At 42.8% G+C, this 21,986-nt stretch overlaps 1 protein-coding gene across 5 annotated transcripts; it reads left to right on the plus strand.

The window, feature by feature from the left end:
• The first annotated feature begins 8,716 nt into the window (after positions 1 to 8,716).
• LOC106565779 (DNA topoisomerase 1) lies at positions 8,717 to 20,805 on the plus strand. Of its 5 annotated transcripts, XM_045691818.1 has the most exons (22): positions 8,744 to 8,869; positions 9,314 to 9,338; positions 9,747 to 9,850; positions 12,392 to 12,488; positions 12,765 to 12,882; positions 13,050 to 13,087; positions 13,884 to 13,967; positions 14,262 to 14,340; positions 14,431 to 14,525; positions 14,717 to 14,832; positions 14,951 to 15,072; positions 15,208 to 15,330; positions 15,523 to 15,710; positions 16,493 to 16,637; positions 17,323 to 17,466; positions 17,548 to 17,733; positions 17,893 to 17,961; positions 18,154 to 18,268; positions 18,510 to 18,637; positions 18,894 to 18,988; positions 19,083 to 19,232; positions 19,440 to 20,805. In XM_045691818.1, the coding sequence occupies exons 3-22, from the start codon at positions 9,781 to 9,783 to the stop codon at positions 19,540 to 19,542; spliced, it is 2,265 nt and encodes a 754-aa protein (XP_045547774.1). In that variant the 5' UTR covers positions 8,744 to 8,869; positions 9,314 to 9,338; positions 9,747 to 9,780; the 3' UTR covers positions 19,543 to 20,805. The 5 variants fall into 5 exon arrangements, with proteins under 5 accessions (XP_013988760.2, XP_045547774.1, XP_013988762.2 ...); XM_014133285.2 differs by lacking the exon at positions 9,747 to 9,850 and having other exon boundaries at positions 8,717 to 8,869; XM_014133287.2 differs by lacking the exon at positions 19,440 to 20,805 and having other exon boundaries at positions 18,894 to 18,992.
• Positions 20,806 to 21,986: the final 1,181 nt, after the last annotated feature.

Consider the following 21,986-nt stretch of genomic DNA (forward strand, 5'->3'; position numbering starts at 1 on the left):
CAAATGAGAACTTGTTCTCAACTAGCCTACCTGGTTAAATAAAGGTGAAATAAAAATATTTAAAAAAAGAGATTTAGCCACACCTATCTGAGAGGGTCTTAAAACAATTCAAACACAGAACAGACTTCTCTACTGGTAAATCTGAGAACTGAGGGGAAATATTGTAGAAACACCAATGTTATAAAAGTGAATAATTAATTGACTATTGTTACGAACCTGCTCTGAGTTCGCAACAAAAAGGGAGACAACGTGGAGACAAGGAGTATCAAAATATTTATTTATTAACTAAAGTAACTAAATAATTAACAATGGCGTGTGTAATCAGTAGTGTAAGTGAGTGTTTTGCATACCTGAATGTAATAATGCAGGGTGTTGAAAGGTGCCAAAGCAAATAACCAAAAAAGCCACAAAACTACACAACCAAAATCAACAAAGTGTCTGCATGGAGAGAGTTCCCCTTAATGACTGTGGAAGAGGTCTATTTATCCTGGGACCCAGCCGGGCCCAGGTGCTTCCCATTTAGCTGACGACCCTTCCAACTCCGCCCACCAGCATCCTAATAAGGAAACAAGAACAAAGAGAGAGAATACGGCAGACAGTGGGAGGGTCGTCACACACCCCCCCATAAAACCGGGGACCAACAAGGGCCCCGGAACAACGTACCAGCCTCTGCGTCCCAAATTGACACAGGCCTCTGCGTCCCAAATTTATGAGGGGTTACATGTTCACCTTCCACTTGCCCCAGCCAACCTCCTTCTCCCCAGACCTCAGCAACCTTTGTGCACAGGAAGCAAAATTTAAGAGGAAAGGAGAACACAAGACCAGGAGGGAACAGACAGGAAAGTTAGAACATGACAAAACCAAACAATGGTCAGTCACATAACACTCAGGAACAGGGCGCACAAGAGACCACATCAGCTACAAACGCAAACAACATCTCCCAACGGTTCATAGTCACTTCTCAACGGTTGTCATTTCCCAACGATTCATAGTCACTAAACTCATCGAATACGAGTACGAGTACAGACCAGAGGGTGTAATAAAGGCAAAAATGTCATGTGCCCTACTCGTCAGTGGCACCTGCCAATAGCACAATAACAGGTCAAATTTGCTCACAAACTTAGCTGCGCCGACTTGATCAACGCAGTCCTCCCTCCGAGGAAGAGGAAATTAATCTGGCTTAGTGACTCCATTTACCTTACGGTGGTCCGTTCCATCCGGTTTACTGACCAAGATACAGGGAGAAGCCCAACTGGAGAAAGAAGGCTCTGCTATCTTACTCTCCAGCATGTACCTGACCTCAGCATCCAGACAACGCAGTTTCTCTACAGAAACTCTATAGAACCGCTGACGAATGTGGTCAGCATCTCCAATGTCAATATCATGCTCTATCAAGTTTGTACGTGTAGGTGTCACAGAATACAAACCTGGAATTTTCCGAATCAGACCAACCAGCTCTTTCCGCCCGTCAACAGGTAGCTGAGTAAAAGGGCTAACCAAAATATCCAGTGTCTCTGAATTTTTCAATCTACCCTGCAGTATACAATCATCGGGACCAGGAACATTTGTCCTCATGCACAGACCTAGCATTGCAAGAACTAAGGGAAGTAACGGTATCAGCCAAACGAACAGGTTTACCATCCTCTGTAGACTTCCACATCAGAACATCCTCTTGGAGAAAATAACCATGTGCGACATCTCCCAAGTGTTCCACAGGCACAATTTGGTCACGCAACTCTTCTAATGTGGGGTCAGTCCGTGGCGCATTGATTAGATCGGAGCGGAATACAGATAACGGGATAACAGGGAAAACAGTGATAGACTTCTTTGTGGTATTCTCATTTACCGGAGCAGGGACCAGGTCACCATGGCTCATAGACCGCGTCACTACACCCGCAGAGAACACCGCTGGGAAACTCTGCGCACTCTCATCAGGAATCCCTACAATTGACGGTTTAGTGGAAACCACTAGAGATGGAAACACGACAGGCCACACACGCTCACCAGCCAAGTTATTCCCAAGGATAACGTCGATACCCTCAATAGGCAACGAAGGACGCACCCCCACAACAACCTCACCTTTCACCAGTCCACAATCCAATATCAGTTTATGCAATGGAACTGACAGATTGTTCAAACCTATTCCCCTAATTAGAACACTATTCCCAGAATCAATCTCAGCAGAGAAAGGTAACACAGATTCCAACACAAACGATTCCGAGGCACCTGTGTCTCGTAGGATCTTCACTGGCACTAGGTTCTTACTTCCTAACATAGACACAAAACCCTCCGTAATGAAAGGTAAATAGCCTGGGTCAATATGGACTTTCACATGCCCATGAGCCTGAGACAATGTGTCAGGAGTAAACTGATGTGGAACAGACGCAGCTAACGCCGTAGGCCTACACTTAACGTTAACACACGTACTGAATTTACCCCTAGACCTGAGAACCGGACATTCGTTTTTCCAATGACCTGAGCCTTGACAGTAGTGACACTCTTGACCAAAGTCAGTTTTACCACGGGAGTCAGGCTCAACCCTAGTTGAATAAAACTCTGCCCGTGAACCAGAGTATCTCGGTGAGCGAGGCCCAAATCTCTCCGAACGCCCCCACTCACTCCAAGTACGGGGTTCTACAAAAACACTTTTGAGTCAAAACATATTCGTCCGCCAAAACCGCAGCTTAAGCGACAGTCTTTACTTTTCGTTCGTTAATATACGTCGCTATATGACCAGGGATTGTGTCCTTAAATTGCTCTAGCATAATCAGATCACACAGCCCTTGAAAAGTCATAACCGCAGAGGCGGAACACCAGCGATTAAACTGTGAAGATAATTTTCGCGCAAACTCAACATGAGTCTGCCTATCCTCCCTTTCTAAAGTTCTAAATCGTTGGCGGTAAGCCTCAGGAACCAATTCGTAAATCTGTAACACCACCATTTTAACCTTAACATAACTGATACTGTCGGCTACACTAAGAGCTGAATATGCTTCCTGCGCTTTACCAGTCAGCACACACTGCAACATCAAAGTGCGGTCAGAATCAGGCCAACCCCTAGCGTCAGCAACACGCTCAAACAACGAGAAGAATGTCTCAGGGTCCTTTTCATTAAACTGAGGCAACAACCGTAAATTCCCAATGTCAAATGTGTCCGGGGCACGACCAAAAGAGGAACGACCCCTAGGTAAATCTGCATCACCTTCCCAGAGCAAACTCTCCCCTGAGAGCTTTCCTTCCCTAACCAACTCTAGTCGCTCTTGTTGCAGCTTGATTTTAGCACGCTCCATATCCTGTTTAAATTCCAATTCCTTTTCATATTTTAACCGATCAGCACGCTCCATATCCTGTTTAAATTCCAATTCCTTCTCATATTTTACACGATCATGCTCTAGCTTCTCACAATCGTGCTCCAGCTGTAACAGAAGCAGCTCTTTCTGCTGTTCAAAAAGAAGACTACTAGGACTAACCGATGGAGCGGTAATTGTAACATATCGGGGAGACGGCGAGTCCTCAGCAGAGGCTGCCCCAGTGGTATCTTCAAGAATACCACTCTCCATCAGATTGGCTTTCAATATTAACCTAATAGAATTTTTTTAACATTTATCACTAATTTCAACCTTAGTGTTCAGCAACCTTCAACAGCTGTTCTTTAGTACATACATCTAACAGTTCCTTTGATGGAAAGCGAATTAACTCGTCTACTTTAGACACCATAGTCAAAAAAATTCTCACTCAACCCCTCTACTGAGCACACCAGACCACAAAAAGAGAAAATACAATCACTCCGGGAACCACAGAAAAGAGATGAGAAATGGAGCTTCCCCAAAATCTACAATAACTCAACCCTAGTCTTCATGCAGATTTGCGGTGGGTAATTATGCACTGTAGCCCGCTAGCAAGGAAGTAACCCCCCAGCACGCTGGTAGATTCCCCCAAGCCACAGATGTGCCCCCGAGACAACTGCTCAGTCCACAGACACCACACAAAAATAACAAACATTAACAATGCCCAACATATTCCAAAAATGAAACACGTCGCTAAGCCTATCAGGGGAAAAAGGTTATAGCTCCGGGTAGTAAGTTTCACTACCCTATCCAAATCTCCCACCAAGGTACACAGCTGATTGTACTCACCTCCTCAGACCAACATCCCAACAGCAAGTAGAATAAGCGTTTCCAGGCTAGGCAGGGGCCTGGAAACTAACCAATGTATTCTCTCCAACACAGCACACAAACAAAGGCAACCAATACTAAGCACCAAACTCAAACTAACAAACAAAGCACCTCAATTTAACATACCTCCACGTTTTCTCCCAAACAAGTTCAAGATCCCGGACGAGCCCCCACTTGTTACGAACCGGCTCTGAGTTCGCAACAAAAGGGAGACAACGTGGAGACAAGGAGTATCAAAATATATATTTATTAACTAAAGTAACTAAATAATTAACAATGGCGTGTGTAATCAGTAATCAGTAGTGTAAGTGAGTGTTTTGCATACCTGAATGTAATAATGCAGGGTGTTGAAAGGTGCCAAAGCAAATAACCAAAAAAAAGCCACAAAACTACACAACCAAAATCAACAAAGTGTCTGCATGGAGAGAGTTCCCCTTAATGACTGTGGAAGAGGTCTATTTATCCTGGGACCCAGCCGGGCCCAGGTTCTTCCCATTTAGCTGACGACCCTTCCAACTCCGCCCACCGGCATCCTAATAAGGAAACAAGAACAAAGAGAGAGAATACGGCAGACAGTGGGAGGGTCGTCACACTATGAATGATTTGCTGACTCAGCAAAAGTGTGTATGATCCACATAATGTACATGCACCACTAAAATGCTTTTCACAATGTATACCAGTGCAGTAGTACCTTGACTACAGTGCAAATAGAGTAATACTCTCAAATATTCCACATTCATTCAACTTGATCTTGGATGACATCCTCAACTCTGCCAGCTAAAACTATGAGCCCTGGGAGAGAACTAAGTGGGATGCAAGGGAGTTGGGCTTACTGCAATATTCCTGATGGACAGCAGAGAGCATTATATCAACACACTGTAAAATGTTCAATCCAAAAATAGGCTTATAATATTGACATACCAACTCAGTGGTCTCCACTGTGCACTTTGAATAAGTGTTTTAAATGCACTACAGTTTTCCAGTAGGCCTACCAGTTTCATTATATTTGATTGCTCCTGGTAACTGCATTCTCCAGTTCATCCATGTTTCTCCAACTTAAAATGTTGAAGTTGTTCCAAATGTCAAATTTCAAGGTGTTTAAGGTTAAGTTTAGGCATTAACTAAAAATTCTTAAGGTGAGATATTAAATACGAACGGTTAAGTTAAGGTTTACAATTTGGGAAAGACTTAAAACAAAAAGATCAAAGACAACTTTCTATCGCTGGAATCGAACTTGTAACCTTTGGAATCAGTGGCCAGTTTCCACTTCATTTCCCGACGTCCTCAGACATTGATGGACATCGATTACTGACGTGTCACGGATGATCTGGCTGGTCATGATAGTTCCATCCTATGGACATTCTCTCAGATACTGGTGGTGGACTGCAGTATTTCCACCAGGGCCAGAACAGCATCAACTGATTTATCAAATCACCATCCCATCTCCTATGGGCTCTACACAGTTGCTTCTGCATTTCAAATTGTCACTGCTAGAGAAAGATATGTTGCAGCTATTTATCTATTCAGTTCTAATGCATAAAGGAACCTCTATCTGATCAAAATGGCCCTTTGGTGTGTGCTGTTTGGTGCTATGTTGCATAGAATTGGGAATTAGAGTACTAAAATGGACATGAAAGGTCTTATGACAGTAAAGGTCAGCCATTTTGGTCAGGGAGTTGGTAAACCATGGTCAGCCAGTGTGCTGTGATAAGATTGAATTAAATCAAATCAAATACTTGTCACATGCACCATATACAGCAGGTGTAGACCTTACCGTGAAATGCTTACTTACAAGCCCTTAACCAACAATGCAGTTCAAGAAATAGAGTTAAGGAAATATTTACTAAATAAATTAAAGTTACAAAAAAAAGTAACACAATAAAATAACAATAACGAGGCTATATACAGGGGGTACCGGTACTGAGTCAAAGTGCGGGGGTACAGGTTAGTCAAGCTAATTTGTACATGTAGGTAGGGGTAAAGTGACTATGCATAGATAATAAACAGCGAGTAGCAGCAGTGTAAAAACAAAGGAGGGGGGATCAATGTAAATAGTCCAGGTGGCCATTTGATTAATTGTTCAGCAGTCTTATGGCTTGGGGGTAGAAGCTGTTAAGGAGCCTTTTGGACCTAGACTTGGCGCTCCGGTACCGCTTGCCATGTAGAAGCAGAGAGAATAGTCTATGACTTGGGTGACTGGAGTCTTTGACAATTTTTTGGGCCTTCCTCTGACACTGCCTAGTATATAGGTCCTGGATGGCAGGAAGCTTGGCCCCAGTGAGGTATTGGGCCATACGCACTACCCTCTGTAGCACCTTACGGTTGGATGCCGAGCAGTTGCCATACCAGGCAGTGATGCTACTGGTTTGGATGCTCTCGATGGTGCAGCAGGATATCATTTTGAGGATCTGAGGACCCATGCCAAATCTTTTCAGTCTCCTGAGGGGGAAAAGGCGTTGTCGTGCCCTCTTCACAACTTTCTTGGTGTGTTTGGACCATGATAGTTTGTTGGTGATGTGGACACCAATGAACTTGAAACTCTCGACCTGCTCCACTACAGCCCTGTCGATGTGAATGGGGGCTTGATCGGCCCTCCTTTTCCTGTAGTCCACGATCATCTCCTTTGTCTTGCTTAAGTTGAGGGAGAGGTTGTTGTCCTGGCACCACACTGCCAGGTCTCTGACCTCCTCCCTAGAGGCTGTCTCGTTGTTGTCGGTGATCAAGCCTACCACCGTTGTGTCGTCAGCAAACTTAATGATGGTTTTGGAGTCGTGCTTGGCCACACAGTCGTGGGTGAACAGGGAGTACAGGAGGGGACTAAACATGCACCTCTGAGGGACCACCGTGTTGAGGATCAGCGTGGCAGATGTTTTGTTGCCTACCCTTACCACCTGGGGGCGGCCCGTCAGGAAGAGGGAGGAGTTTAGTCCCAGGGTCCTTAGCTTAGTGATGAGCTTTGTAGGCACTATGGTGTTGAACGCTGAGCTGTAGTCAATGAAAAGCATTCTCACATAGGTGTTCCTTTTGTCCAGGTGGGAAAGGGCAGTGTAGAGGGCGATTGACATTGCATCATCTGTGGATCTTTTGGGGCGTTTATGCGAATTGGAGAGGGTTTAGGGTTTCTGGGATGATGGTGTTGATATGACCCACGACCAGCCTTTCAAAGCACTTCATGGCTACCGACTTGAGTGCTCATTTAGGCAGGTTACCTTCGCTTTCTTGGGCACCTGGACTATGGTGGTCTGCTTGAAACAGATATTGTGTAAAACAATTAATTTGAAGATTATGCTACCCCGGGTCCTCTCCAAATACTACCGCTGCACCATCGAGAGCGTCCTGGCCTGGTACGGGTTGCATCATGGCCTGGTACGGGAATTGCTCCGTCCACAACCGCAAGGCCCTCCAGCGGGTTGTGAAGATCGCCCAGTACATCACTGGGACAGTGCTCCCACCCATCCAGGACATCTACTCGAAATGGTGCCTGAGGGAGGCCCGCAGAATTATCAAGGACCCCACACACCCCAGCCACGAGCTGTTCAATTGCTTACCATCGGGCTCGGACGGTATCGGAGCTTGAGGTCTGATAACAACAGGCTCAGAGACATTTCTATCTACAAACCATCAGACTGCTGAACACTTGAACTGGACTGAAAACCTGCTCTTATTCTCCGCACCTTAGCACACATTCATTCACTCACGCACACACCCACACAGAAAATCTGTATAACACCTGTATAAACTGTATTTATAATTATACGACCAGTGTTGTAAAGTACTTAAATAAAAATACTTTAAAGTTACTTTACTATTTATATTTTTGAGCACTTTTACTTTTACTTCACTACATTCCTAAAGAAAATAATGTACTTTTTACTCCATACATTTTCCCTGACACTCGTTACATTTTGAATGGCTATCAGAACAGGAAAATGGTTAAATCCATGCACTTATCAAGAGAACACCCCTGGTCATCCCTATTGCCTCTGATCTGGCGGACTCACTAAACACAAATGCTTCCTTTGTAAATTATGTCTGAGTGTTGGAGTGTGCCCCTGGCTATCCTTAAACAAAAAAAAAGAAGAAAAAAATGAAAATTGTGCCATCTAGTTTTCTTAATATTGGGAATTTTAAATTATTTATAATTTAACTTTTCATACTTAAGTATATTTTAGCAATTACATTTACTTTTGATACTTAAGTATATTTTAAACCAAATTGTTTAAAACTTTTACTCAAGTAGTATTTTACTTGGTGAATTTCACTCTTACTTGAGTTATTTTCTATTAAGGTATCTTTACTTTTACTCAAGTATGACATTTGGATACTTTTTCCACCACTGAATAGGACAATATTTTAGATTAAAAATAATTATATTACAACATTTCTGATAGCCGTAAGTATGTATGCATGTTTTGTAGAAACTACGTGGGACCACTGAACGCATGTGGGACGGAGGGCACGTTCTGAGGGGAGGGGGGGGGCTAAAAGTGGTCAACTGCTTTTTCCCACCCATTTAAAAAGATACGCGCATGCGCACTTATATACAATTTGGACTTAGTCTGTTACACAACTGTTTCTTTCTTCATTCTGCTCGCATCACTTCGTCGGTGGTTTCCTCCAACACGTTTCACACTTTGCTTTTAACAGATTAATAATTGAAAATGAGTGGAGATCATTCCCACAACGATAGCCAGGTAACATTTGTAATCGTTTGCCGTGTCATTGCGAAAGAGCTTTGTAGGACATTAAACTCGCTTGCTTTTTTATTTGCCTCAGCAGCCAGGCTACACTAACGTTAGCTAGCTAGGTAACTTGGCTAACTAGCCAATCAACAGTGAATATAATTGGAACAAACGTGACAGAAATACGTGTTTTGTCATACTTTCAATATTGTGGTTTTCAGATAATAAAAAGTAAAGTCCATTCAACTGAACTTTGTGGCTAACTGAGGATGGCAAAGGCACTGTGCGCTAGCTCGTTAGCCATTTTACCAGACTAGTCTCAATTGCCAACCATCAGCAGGGTTGCTAGCTAGTCGTTAGCCAGCGAGCTAGCCAACAAGTTCAAAGTTATCCAGCTAGCAAGCCATCAATCAAGGAACATGGCTAGTTAACCAATCTTTGTTTTACAATTTGCAGATAGACTCCGGCTCTCGGGTCAATGGTAAGTGTAACGTTAATGTGTCAAACAAATGTCACAATGATTTTCTCCTTCAAATTCTGACGTGTCCACACTGTAGTTAGCTAGCTAACGTTATCTATCTGCTAACATGGGCTAGTTCGCTAGCCAGACATATAGCTAGTTTAGCAAAGGGCAGAAATGGCGTCCAGAGACTAAGTCCTCTGCCTCACTCACAAGCGCCTATTGTTCAAATGGGTGGCTCTTTAATAGCTTTTAGACATTTTATAATCTCGATCTGATCACAAATTCTTAAAGAACTGGAGGTATTTTATTGGTATGCCAAATTAGATTTTGTTGTTGGCCGGCTTAAAATGCCACATTCCGAGTCTAAAAGTAAGGGTTTGGGGGTTGAGAACTTAGTCTCTGCGCCATTTTCTTTTTTCTGTCTAGCGGTCTGACTGTAGAAAACATAGCTGAAGTGCAGATGGCTGTGATATGGAGGGGAAACACGCAGGACTGTTTGTATCAAGACACGATTTCCAGCGGCGGAGGAAGTAAAATCATCTGATGGCCCCGTTTTGCTTTTAAACAACATTGTTTAGTCTTATCCGAATGTATTATGGATTATTTTGTATCATATAGAAGTTAATTTACATTAGCTAGTTGTAGACTAAAGTACAATGCGGGATATTATAACATCCCTGACAGATTTGTGGTGCAAGTTTGACAATGCACATTGACATCCACTACTAACAATTTTTGATGACTGAATTCATTGATTTGATAGCTTTGTTGGCATGGTCTAAACCACATGGCCACTGAGGCCTAACAAGTTAAAGCCCCCAGCAGTGGTATTTAACAAGTATGAATTACCTTTTTTAAGGTTTCAGAAGCTACAACATGCTTCCCCTCACCACTAAGTACCCATTTTTTGTGAAAGATTATTTCTGAACAATTTCAAAAAAGGTAATTTCAATTAATGTTTATTTCTCATATGACAGTGTATTTCTTATGGACAAGGACTCCACTCCTAACCCTTGACAGCATGGTTGGCTGCCTCAAAATCCAACAGCTTTGGACAAACTATTCATCTTTCCAGATTAGTTTTGTGTGAATCGGTTTCGAAGTCCAGATAGGGATTGGGCTTTTAACACGCAAAGAAGTGATCGCTGTCCCATTTCGAATATAAAGTTCTCAGTACACTGTATTGAATGATTTTCTACTGTGGCACATCTCAGAATAGCCTTTCCTGCATGAAAAAATTCCCTACTCACAGTGATATTTGAATGAATACTAGGCCTATATCATATTTGGTTTGTTGTCTTGGTTCTCACCATCGCATAGTGGGCTCCTGAAATGGTCGTGTGTGTCTGTTGGTAGAACATGGCACTTGACATGCCATAGTTGTGGGTTCGATTCCCATGGTGGGGCAGTATGGAAATGTGTACACTCACTACTAAGTTGCTCTGAATAAGAGCGTCTGCTAAATGACTAAAATGTAAATGTAGTGTGGGCTGTCCATTGTTGGTCAGAACAGCCTATGTCAAGCACAAAATCTGATACCTTGTTAGAACATGGAATACAGGGGTCCAATGGAGACTCAGGGGTTAAGAGTTGTCCCTGTATACAAGACATATTTATTCCTTGTTTTGTCTTCCACAGTAGTGGAGCTTGGGGCCCTGAAGTGAAAACAGCCAGTCACTGATTTGGTCTTATTTGTTAGATTTAAGATCTACAAGAAACGCTGTAATGATATACCCACTACCCACATCATTACAAGGTATATAGGCAAATAGCAGTCCAAGCTCTGCAGGGGCTTGCCCCAAAGAATCCTCAAGACGAGTTTGTTTATAAATACCATGATCCAAATTGTTTAGATTTTATTTAATGGCTCTGAAAACCTATAGCCCACATTCCTAATGCAGTCCCTAACTAATAGAATCTACCGATGCTAACATATTAATTGAATCTTGCATCTGTGTCCTCTTTGGTTTCAAATGCATTTATTTCCTGCCATAGGTGATGTCAGATCATGATGAAGGGGAAATCTGTTGTTTACTGGCGTCTCGGCCAGTAGCTTGCTTTGGGGCATAGAGCCTTGTGACTGAGTCCCTTTATTTTAAAGCCTCACACCTTTAAAAACATGCCTCGATTGCAATAGGAGAAAGTAATTTAATGTATTATGTTTCTTTGGCTGTCAACTTTTGATTGACTGTGAAGTACCTGTCTTGTATATGTATCAACTAAGGATAAAAGATTTGCATTAATTTAGCTACTATTGCTGCATGTAGGGGTTTGGTTAAGTGAAAGCAGATGGACTAGGCCTGTTAGAGCTTGCTCCCTCTTTTCATCCATGTTGCTACTGTTTCTGAGTAAAAAGGAACATCAACTGTCAATAGGCACTAGGAGGTGCTGTCGTACCATGTATGGCACATCCTCTCATGGCCCTAAGTCTGACCTGAATTATTTTAAATGTATTTTTGAAGGGTGTTCTGTTAAGTTTTTGGTCTGTCATGAACAAGGTCCCCAAATCCAAATGTGCCTGAAGTTGACTGGAGATGGTCCTATTCTATGTAACCTCTACCAACCAGTAATGTATTCCGGCTGACACGGATGCACGTACAATCCGACGGTCAGTATTCAGATTCACACCCAGGTGTTGGATGAGTGTTCTGGCCTAGCACTTCCTGAGCCAAGAGGCACTCTATCTAGTCAGTCATTCAGACATTACAGCACTGTCGAATCTTCCCATGTCTTTTTGTGCACATATTTGTATTTTGTGTATTTTTTTTCTCACATTGTCTGTTGGGTATTTTTTTTACTAACCTTTTAGTTTTACCATGGAAACTTGTCTGAACTTGTTTTGTGTGTTTCTTAAGCATAGACTGGAGTATTGTTTACTTGATGTTCCTGGTGAGGTAGATGTTTTCTTTTGTGTTTAGTATTAGCTGTTTTCACCTGCTGGGTTTAAAGAAGGGTTGAAGAAAAGTGGATATATTTACAGAATGTTTCTGTAGCCTACATGTTTCCTATTCCTTTGGTCATTATTTAGCCATTTCGTCAGTCCGCGTTTGAATAACTTTCTTATTTTGCAGATTCTCATAAGCATAAAGATAAGTACAAGGATAAAGAACACAAACACAAGGACCACAAGAAGGACAGGGAGCGTGAGAAATCAAAATATGGCAACAGGTATGACTCTCCAGTCTTTTTAAGCAGGGTTCCATAGGTGAAACTTAGTGCGTCACAAGGGCAGTAATTGACACCCACACATTTGCTTTGTTGAGGTCTATAACGTAGCTGTTTGTATGATGATTTGTCTGATAAGCAGGGTGTGTGAATGGGTGTAGGACCAGCCAGAGACTCCTAACTGTTTTATTGCTATAGTATATCCTCAAATATACACTCTTAGTTGATTTACTTATTGGTATGTTCGATCTGATGCTGATGTAATCTGTGAAATTCCAGTGACCATAAGGAGTTCTCGGAAAAGAAACACAGAGAAAAGGAGCGAATAAAGCACGAAGATGTCAGCACAGACAGACACAAGGACAAACACAAGGACAAAGACCACAGGAAGGAGGAGGTGTGCTAATTATCCAATGGAGAGGGATGCATCGCTGCCATTTTGGTTTAGATGTGCCAATCAGTTTGTCAAATATTTGTCCAGTCTCTTCCTCAGTGAAAACCTGAATTTATAGCTCTTAACATGTCAAAAGATGCATGTTTTAACTCTTCGTTGTCATCTTGCAGATCAAGCCGAAGAAGGAAAAAGAGAATGGCTTTGCCAGGTAGGTTTGGTTTGTATTGTTCATTTGACATTTGTGCTGCTTACAAATGCTGGTTACATATCTTAGGGCCCTATAAAATCAGTGATTGTATTATATTTTTATATATATTTGTTTTATGAAATTTTTTGCAGAAGTTTACTGTTTTTCCCCAAATTCCGTTTTTTTTCTCTCCAGTTTATGGTCTCAATCACACTTTTTTAAATAGAAAAACAACATGGGATGTTCTAAGTCCATAACAATGCTTAAACCACATCTGGAGACCACTTTTGAGGTCTGGAAAAAGCTAAGAAATGTACATTTTTGGATGCAGTTACCCTTTAAGTGCCAGAGATGGTTAGCAACATTTCTGTAGCGTTTATGTGATTCCAGAGTGTGCTAAATAAATTGCTGCTTGATTGATGCAAGTAATCATGATATCATTCTGCCAGTTAGACATAGGCTACTTTGTATTTAACATTTAATTGAGAAGGTTTTTGAGAGCCTTTCATCTCGACCAGAAGGTTATTATTAGCATCATTGCTAACGTCTACACAGTGTAGATGTGCACGGGGGCATTCCTGTGCCGTTGCAGGAAAATACTAATCATGTGTTATGATTAACTTTGGCAAATTAATGCATTTTCTATAGTTCAATACATTAAGTTGATTTCCTACTAATTTCAATACATTTTTGAATATTGTTGAATTCCGTTATAATGTCTACATTCCGTGCGTGTTTTCCACAACAGATTTTATAGGACCCTACATATTTGATTTCAAATGCACAATGAATATAAATGTTTGAATTCTATCACCAGCCCTCATCGCGGTAAGACAGAGCCGGACAATGATCACTTCTACGACTCTCCCAAGTCCCTGAAAAGACAGCGTGACAATGACGAGTGAGTAGATCTGTACTTAACTCTGTCAACTGGCCCATTTCTTCCTTAGTCTTTGGCCCTGTTACATTTGTATGATAAAAATGTTGGCTGTAGTTGCCATGTTTAGACCAACCCCATCTGGTTTTTCCTCATTCGTTCTGTTGGGAAATGACAATGTTTGGTCATTGTTGGCTTTGCAAGAACCACACAGCTGCCTTTCGGTATGACTATGTAGTTTGGTGTAGAGAAGACCAAGATAGTTGTTGAATCTACCATTAGTCAGGCCTCCTTATAAGGTGTTTTATTTTTTTATAGAACTGAATTCAAGCCCAAAAAAATTAAACTTGAAAATGACAGAGTGGACAAGAAAGGAAAGAAGAGGAAACAAGACGAGGTACATGGAAATCTTTGGATTTCATATAGGATATATTTCAGTGATCCGTTGCGAGAAAGGAGACTCATGCGATCTTTGTTTCTTGTAAAGGACATCAAGCCCAAAAAGACACAAAAAAACAAAAAAGGGGAAGTTGCTGACGGGAAAAAGAAAGCAAAGAAGGAGCCTGAGGAGAAGTGGAAATGGTGAGTGTCATAGTTGCCCTCCAGCTGTGTTGCTGCACAGAGCTTTTGTGAAGGCACACTGACTGCCTCGTTATGGAATGCTCATTATGGTGATGGATAAAATATGGATGTTCTTTGTATCTCTGTTGGACAAAGGATTTAGTTTGTGCATCAACCATCACTTCACGTTGTTGTACCCTGTTGGACTACAGGTGGGAAGAGGAGAGGGCAACAGACGGTTCCAAATGGAGGTTTCTGGAACATAAAGGCCCAGTCATGGCAGCACCTTATGAACCTCTTCCCAGCAAAGTCCGATTTTTCTATGATGGTAAGATTAGTTCAAGTGCTGCTATTTCTATGACACTTGGTCCATTTATGAGTGGGCTTTGCTGAGTGGAAGTGGAGGGTTTGGTTGGTTGAACAAGTCTGTTGAAATCCCTCTGTAGGGAAGCAGATGAAGCTCAGCCCACAGGCTGAGGAGGTGGCCACCTTCTTTGCCAAAATGCTGGACCATGAGTACACTACCAAGGATGCCTTCCGGAAAAACTTCTTCAAAGACTGGAGAAAGGTAGTGAATGTTTAAGGCTGTATACCTGGAGTTTGCAATTGCATGTCTTAGATTTCTTTCGTATTTTTAGAAATTGTGATTTGGAACAGTACACACGTGCTCATGACTTGTCTACCTTTGTTCCCTCTCCTACAGGAAATGACCTCAGAGGAGAAGTCTAAGATCACAGACCTGAAGAAATGTAACTTCAATGAAATGGGGGAATTCTTCAAGGCTCAGTCTGAGGCCAGAAAGGCCATGACTAAAGATGATAAACTGGTGAGCAAGAACAATACTTTGTGCTTTTTCTTACATTTGTCCTTTTTTTATAACCCCGTTCAGACCACGACTGTCCAGTGAAGTTCTACATGAGGCAGTGGAGGTAATACCTGGAATCTTCAGGCTGGTCCGGTGTTCCAACGACTGTACCCAGATCTAACTAGTTTGTCTCTGGTTCTCTGCTTCTTGTAGAAAATCAAAGTGGAGAACGAACGCCTCCTACAGGAGTATGGCTTCTGCATCATGGACAACCACAAGGAGCGCATTGCTAACTTTCGCATTGAGCCCCCGGGCCTGTTCCGTGGCCGAGGAGACCACCCCAAGATGGGCATGCTGAAACGCCGCATCCGCCCTGAGGACATCATCATAAACTGCAGCAAGTGAGTGACGGGGTCCTGGGTAGGGGTGCAACGGTACATGTATTCATACCGAACCGTTTGGTATGGGGACCTCAATCCGGCCCGCACTGTGAACCTATATGAATACATAAAAAAAACCACTAGGCCATAAGGCTATGCCTACTTTGTGTTGTATGCCTCTTCAGTAAATCTGAGCTGAGAACATTTCAGGCTATTCTTTTAAGACGACTAGAGCTTATGTGCACATTGTAATCAGAATTCTAGTCTTAATTGGCATGTTTTGTAAGGCGCAGCTGGGAACTAGTTCCCGTACGATGGCGAGTGGTGGGGTCCATAAACTAGGAGTCTCAGTCATTTAAATCTCCAGTTTGGGAACATTTTGGCTTCCCAGCAGATTACGAGAGTACCCTATGCAACTGCCAACACCTCAAACATGTTGTCACATTTACACCGACATCACCCCAGTATTCCTACCACCGGAGCAAGACTGAAACGCAATAAAACACAACTTAGTATCCGCTCTGCATTCAAGCAGCCCTTCGAGCGTTGGGCCAGTAACTGAAAGGTATCCACCTTTCCCTTTCCACAGCTGATTACAAACCGTGGGTGAACCATTACACTCATAGTCCTGGGTGCAGGTGGCAATATGAACATAATGAAAGAAAAGGCTTACAATATTTTCTACAGCGCTTTCCCCTTCTCTAGATTATATTAACCGATGGACTGCTTGTTTGGACCAGATTAGTGTGTGTGTCTGGATACTTGCTCTGACTCAGCCACTCTATTCTTTCTCTCTCACACAGGGACTCCAAGCACCCCAAGCCTCCCCCTGGTACCAAATGGAAGGAGTTGCGTCATGACAACAAGGTGACCTGGCTGGTGTCGTGGACAGAGAGCATCCAAGGCTCTATCAAGTATATCATGCTGAATCCCAGCTCAAGAATCAAGGCAGGTTGACTAGCAGGTTAATCTTTATTAAGGCTCATGGTGGTTGCAGTGATGGTGCAACCACCATGTATTGTTAGCTTTTAATGAAGTCTCTTGAGATGAGTCTGCAATCCTATTCAACATTTCTCAAATCATAAAAAAAAAAAATGTTTTTATCCCGTTTCTCCCCAATTTCGAAGTAACCATGGCTGCAACTCCCGTGCGGACTCGGGAGAGGCGAAAGTCGAGAGCCGTGCGTCCTCCGAAACCCAACCAGGCCGCACTGCTTCTTGACACAATGTCCACTTAACCCAGAAGCCAGCCACACCAATGTGTTGGCGGAAACACTGTGCACTTTGGCGACCTTTTCATAGTTCACTGCGCCCGGCGCGCCACAGGAGCCGCTAGTGCGCGATGGGACAAGAACATCCGTGCCGGCTAAACCCTGCCCTAACCCGGACGACGCTGGGCCAATTGTGCGCCACCCCATGGGTTTCCCGGTCACGGCCGGCTGGGACAGAGCCTGGACTCGAACCCCGAATCTCTAGTGGCACAGCTATCGCTACAGTAAAGTGCTTTAGACCACTGCGCCACTCGGGAGACCCAACCTTTCTCAATTCTGTTTATTTCTTATATATTTGTTCGTTATTGTGCCCCCTGTCTCTTCCCCCTGGTTGCTGTAATGGTGGTGTGTGTTGATCTGCAGGGAGAGAAGGACTGGCAGAAGTATGAGACAGCCCGAAATCTGAAGAAGTGTGTGGACCGGTTAAGGAACCAGTACCGCGAGGACTGGAAGTCCAAAGAGATGAGGATCCGACAGAGAGCCGTAGCACTCTACTTCATCGATAAGGTGAGACTGCTCACACACACACACACACACACACAGCTCCAAGTTTGGTTGTAACATGTTCCCTGTGGTGCTGTGCACCAGCTGGCTCTGAGAGCAGGTAATGAGAAGGAGGAAGGGGAGTCTGCGGACACAGTGGGCTGCTGCTCCCTCAGAGTGGAACACATCAACCTGTACCCCGAGAAGGATGGCCAGGAGTTTGTGGTGGAGTTTGACTTCCTGGGTAAAGACTCCATCCGCTACTACAACAAAGTCCCTGTGGAGAAGAGGGTAAGGCCTTGAAGAATTGATATTTGGTTCACCAGAACATTTTTTATGTCCTTTTTCACTCGAGTTGAACTACAATGGTTTCCAGATTACTCTCACTTCAGAGAAACTCTCACCTTGTTATTCTTATGAGTTGTAAATATTCTGTCCTCCTTTTCTTAGGTATTCAAGAACCTGCAGCTGTTCATGGAAAACAAGCAGCCAGAGGATGACCTCTTTGACCGGCTCAATGTAAGAACAAAAAAATACTTTCAATTCACGTTACTTGTGAATTGAAGTGTATTAGTCATGTCACTGGACCTTGTGAGGGAAAATGAATACCCTGACTGACGTGTGGGAATTGGATATCCTCTTGTAATTCTGCGTCTCTTGCCATCAATCATATTTAATGGTGGCATTCCTCTCTGTCCTCCATCTCTCCAGACCTCCATTCTGAACAAGCACCTTCAGGAGCTGATGGACGGGCTGACGGCGAAAGTGTTTCGTACCTACAATGCCTCCATCACTCTGCAGCAGCAGCTGAAGGAGCTCACCAGCCGTAAGTCCCCACGGTCATGAAGCCACACCCAGAGACAGGGGGTCTAAGAATGCACAATCTACCCAAAACACATTTATCTCATATTCTGGTTTGGTATGACCAGAGGTGGGAACTGGGAGGAGCTGCATGGACGACATGAGTGCTCCAGAATGATGTTGTAGATATTTGTGAGTCATTTGTAATATGGTGTAAAGTCTATAGCAGGAGTCATAGTAATGTCAATTTTCTCCCCTACTTGTAGCGGATGAGAACCTTCCAGCCAAGATCCTGTCATACAACAGGGCCAACAGAGCTGTGGCCATCCTGTGTAACCATCAGAGGGCCCCGCCCAAGACCTTTGAGAAGTCCATGCAGAACCTCCAGACTAAAGTGAGTCACGGGGAGGACACACGGCCAGTCGACCTGACAGATGAGACGGCTCTTTGCTGATGGGAGAAAAGGAAACAAAATACTATTGCTATGATTTGGGGTTTATTTGTGACTTGTTTTAGAGTTATGTTTGTCTGCTGGATGGTTATTTTGGGAATACTTGGCTCGGTAATGTCTCTTAATAGCTGCATAGTAAGAATCCAGCTATACTTGGCCTTAGTTTCACGATTATTGACGTTGATAATATTTCTACCAGATTGACGCAAAGAAGGACCAGCTGTCTGACGCAAAGAGGGATGTGAAGAGCGCCAAGGCTGACCTCAAAGTACGGAGAGACGAGAAGTCCAAAAAGTAAGTATGTGGATATGTTTGGCTTGTTGAGGCATCCACTGGTACTTGTATGCTGGGATGTATAAGTAGCTGATTCTTTCCCTTACTCCCCCAGAGCTGTGGAGACCAAGAAGAAGGCTGTGGAGAGGCTAGAAGAGCAGCTGATGAAGCTAGAGGTGCAGGCGACGGACCGCGAGGAGAACAAGCAGATTGCTCTGGGCACCTCCAAACTCAACTACTTGGATCCACGCATCTCTGTGGCCTGGTGAGACATGACCACAAACTTGTTGACAATCATGCACAACATCTTGCTTTCTCCATTGCTTGTCCCTTGGCCCACACACTGTTGCTCAGGATATGTGGCACATGTGGCTGTCTTTTGATTAGTTTAAAGTAGTGAGTTGAGGGTTTTAGTTTCGAGTGTCTAAACTCCATGAGGGTTTATCATTCTAATTCTCCTGCTGTCTCCTAGGTGTAAGAAATGGGGTATCCCTATTGAGAAGATCTACAACAAAACTCAGCGTGAAAAGTTTGCCTGGGCTATCGACATGGCAGAGGATGACTATGAATTTTAAATCCTGTTTGCAGTTTTATAATTGTGATTTCTATTGTAATTTTATTGGATACTTGTTTTTAGCTTAACCGATTATACAGAATGGCCAGCCTGACAAGGAAATTCTAGAATGAGTGTACACTCAACAAGCATGGTGAGGTTGAATGTCAGGGGTCAGGACGTATAGGCCATTACAGATGAGCTGGAGGGAGGGGGGGACGAGGTGGGTTAGTCTCTGAGGTCTGGTCGGACGTCAGATTCAAGGGCAGAACTATACCCATACCCAAAGGTGACGCGGTAATCTCTATGATTGGATGAGAACCAGTGGATTACCTTTTTTGCCTTTTGGCTCTCTTCCTCTTCAGCCACATGCACGACTTAAAGGTGTCTGAACTTTGAACTCTGGGGTCCTATTGCTACTGTATTCAACAAAAAATGACTGCTTTGTGTATTAGATTTTTATGATTTTTTTGTTCACTTGGTCTGTATTTTTAGCCCTCCCATGTATTATTAATGGATTCTATATTTTAATAGAGAGAACAGTTAAATCAAATGAAATCCTGAAGTACACCCATGCGCCTTTTGAGGAAATGTGATCTCTAGGTATGAGTTGTAGGGGGGGATAAAGACCATGAAAGCTGTGTTTTGGTGAGTGTGATGTTTTAAACTGGACTATGTTGATTGTGTACCATGAAGAGGATGCGCTGACACGGAAGGGGGAAATGCTACACCCATGTCAATATTTACATAAGCAGGCAGGATGTGATTCATTTGTTTTACAGTATCTATCAGGGACTGATTTTCAATGTAAATGTGAACCAATCATTTAATTTTTCTCCCCTTGCGTTGCCAGCATCCTCTAGATCTTTCTGCATAGTCTATCTGGTTTTAACTTTATCATTTCTAGTGATTGTTTGAGTGGAAAACAACTCCCTTATCTGTTACTTGAAGAAGAAAAAAAAAATGCTATTTTAATTTAGTTAATGGAAAATATTTTTTCCTTCCAGAAGGGTATGTGAGGGATATCAACTTTGCCAAAAAAATACAGATCTGTTACAGTTTAGGCAGTTATTTTTTTAATTGTGTTAAAGACTGAGGATGAAGAACATTAACAGGAGTTTCAATGTGAATTTTATTCCACTCTAGTGTCAGAGGAAAGTTGGTGTTTATAGCAGTAAGCTCAACTTCCTTTTCCTGTTTTTCAACCTCTTCTGTCATAGCCTCCAATCATGTTCTTGTTTTATGCTCATTGTAGGTTGAAAATGAATAAAACCCCTCAACTCCACACTTGGGGTCTATTTTGTGTTATTGCTGCACTAGACTGATAGGCCTTGCACCAAAGGGATAGTTTCTTCATTTATTTATTTTTTCAAACCTCCTCCACTGAACTTGGATCTGTCACTGGTATGTTCAGCCTGCTTTCAGTCACTTTTCAACATTTCTCTTGAATGTGTTCTGTGGTTATGTTTCAGGGGGGTTCCAGTGTTCCTAAAACCCAGTGTAATAACTAGCTCAATCTTTCCTGAGAACAACAGAACCCAGGAAGCACCACTGCCTGTTGATTTAGACCAGTCGCTATGAGGGATTAAGCAGGGTTTGGCACAGGCCTGGCTCATGTTTGGAATTCTTTAACACCTTGGATCTCTTTATCAACCCTTGACATCTTTTATTTTTAATGAAAAGATGAAGCTTTGAAATTGTACCTCTGACACACTGCTGTGTGCAGGGTGACCGAGACCAGTTAAGTGAAGACGTCAAGCACCATACAAGTGCTCTACGTAAGATTTATTATAAACGGTGGTTTGAGCACTGAATGCTGATTGGCTGACAGCTGTGGTATATCAGACTGTATACCATGGGTATTTTTTTTATTTTTTTTTACTGCTCTAATGACGTTGGTAACCAGTTTATAATGGCATTATGGTACCTTGGAGGTTTGTGGTACATGGCCAATATACCACGGCTAATGGCTGTATCCAAGGCACTGCGTGTTGCGTTGTGCTAAGAACAGCCCTTAGCCGTGGTATATTGGCCATATACCACAAACCTCCAAGGTGCCTTATTGCTTAAGTATAACATGAATGCAGACTTCCAAAATGGTCCATTTGCACTTGAGGGCATGTTTCTGTGCTGGGATCCATTCCACATGAGCAGTAACTGAGGCTGATTGGACTGATATGCATAGTGTTTTCAGCATTGTTCAATAAATATCAGTAAGGCAAACATCTGCAGATTTCAGATATCCTCTATCGTATCAAAGGTATCTAAAATGTCTTATCTTTAAACCCATTATAATGCATTCTTTCATGTCCCTAGACTTAAGTATGGAAAATCATTCAAAGGACCAGTTAAATGCCATATCAAAAGTTGCTAGTGATCAGGCCTTGTTAGATTTGGAGTCCCAAGATCAAGCTGTTCATATTGACATAGGCCTACACAATACATTTTTGTATGGCTCTGACTACA

Source organism: Salmo salar, chromosome ssa12 (assembly GCF_905237065.1).
Source record: "Salmo salar chromosome ssa12, Ssal_v3.1, whole genome shotgun sequence".
Taxonomy (NCBI): Eukaryota; Metazoa; Chordata; class Actinopteri; order Salmoniformes; family Salmonidae; genus Salmo; species Salmo salar.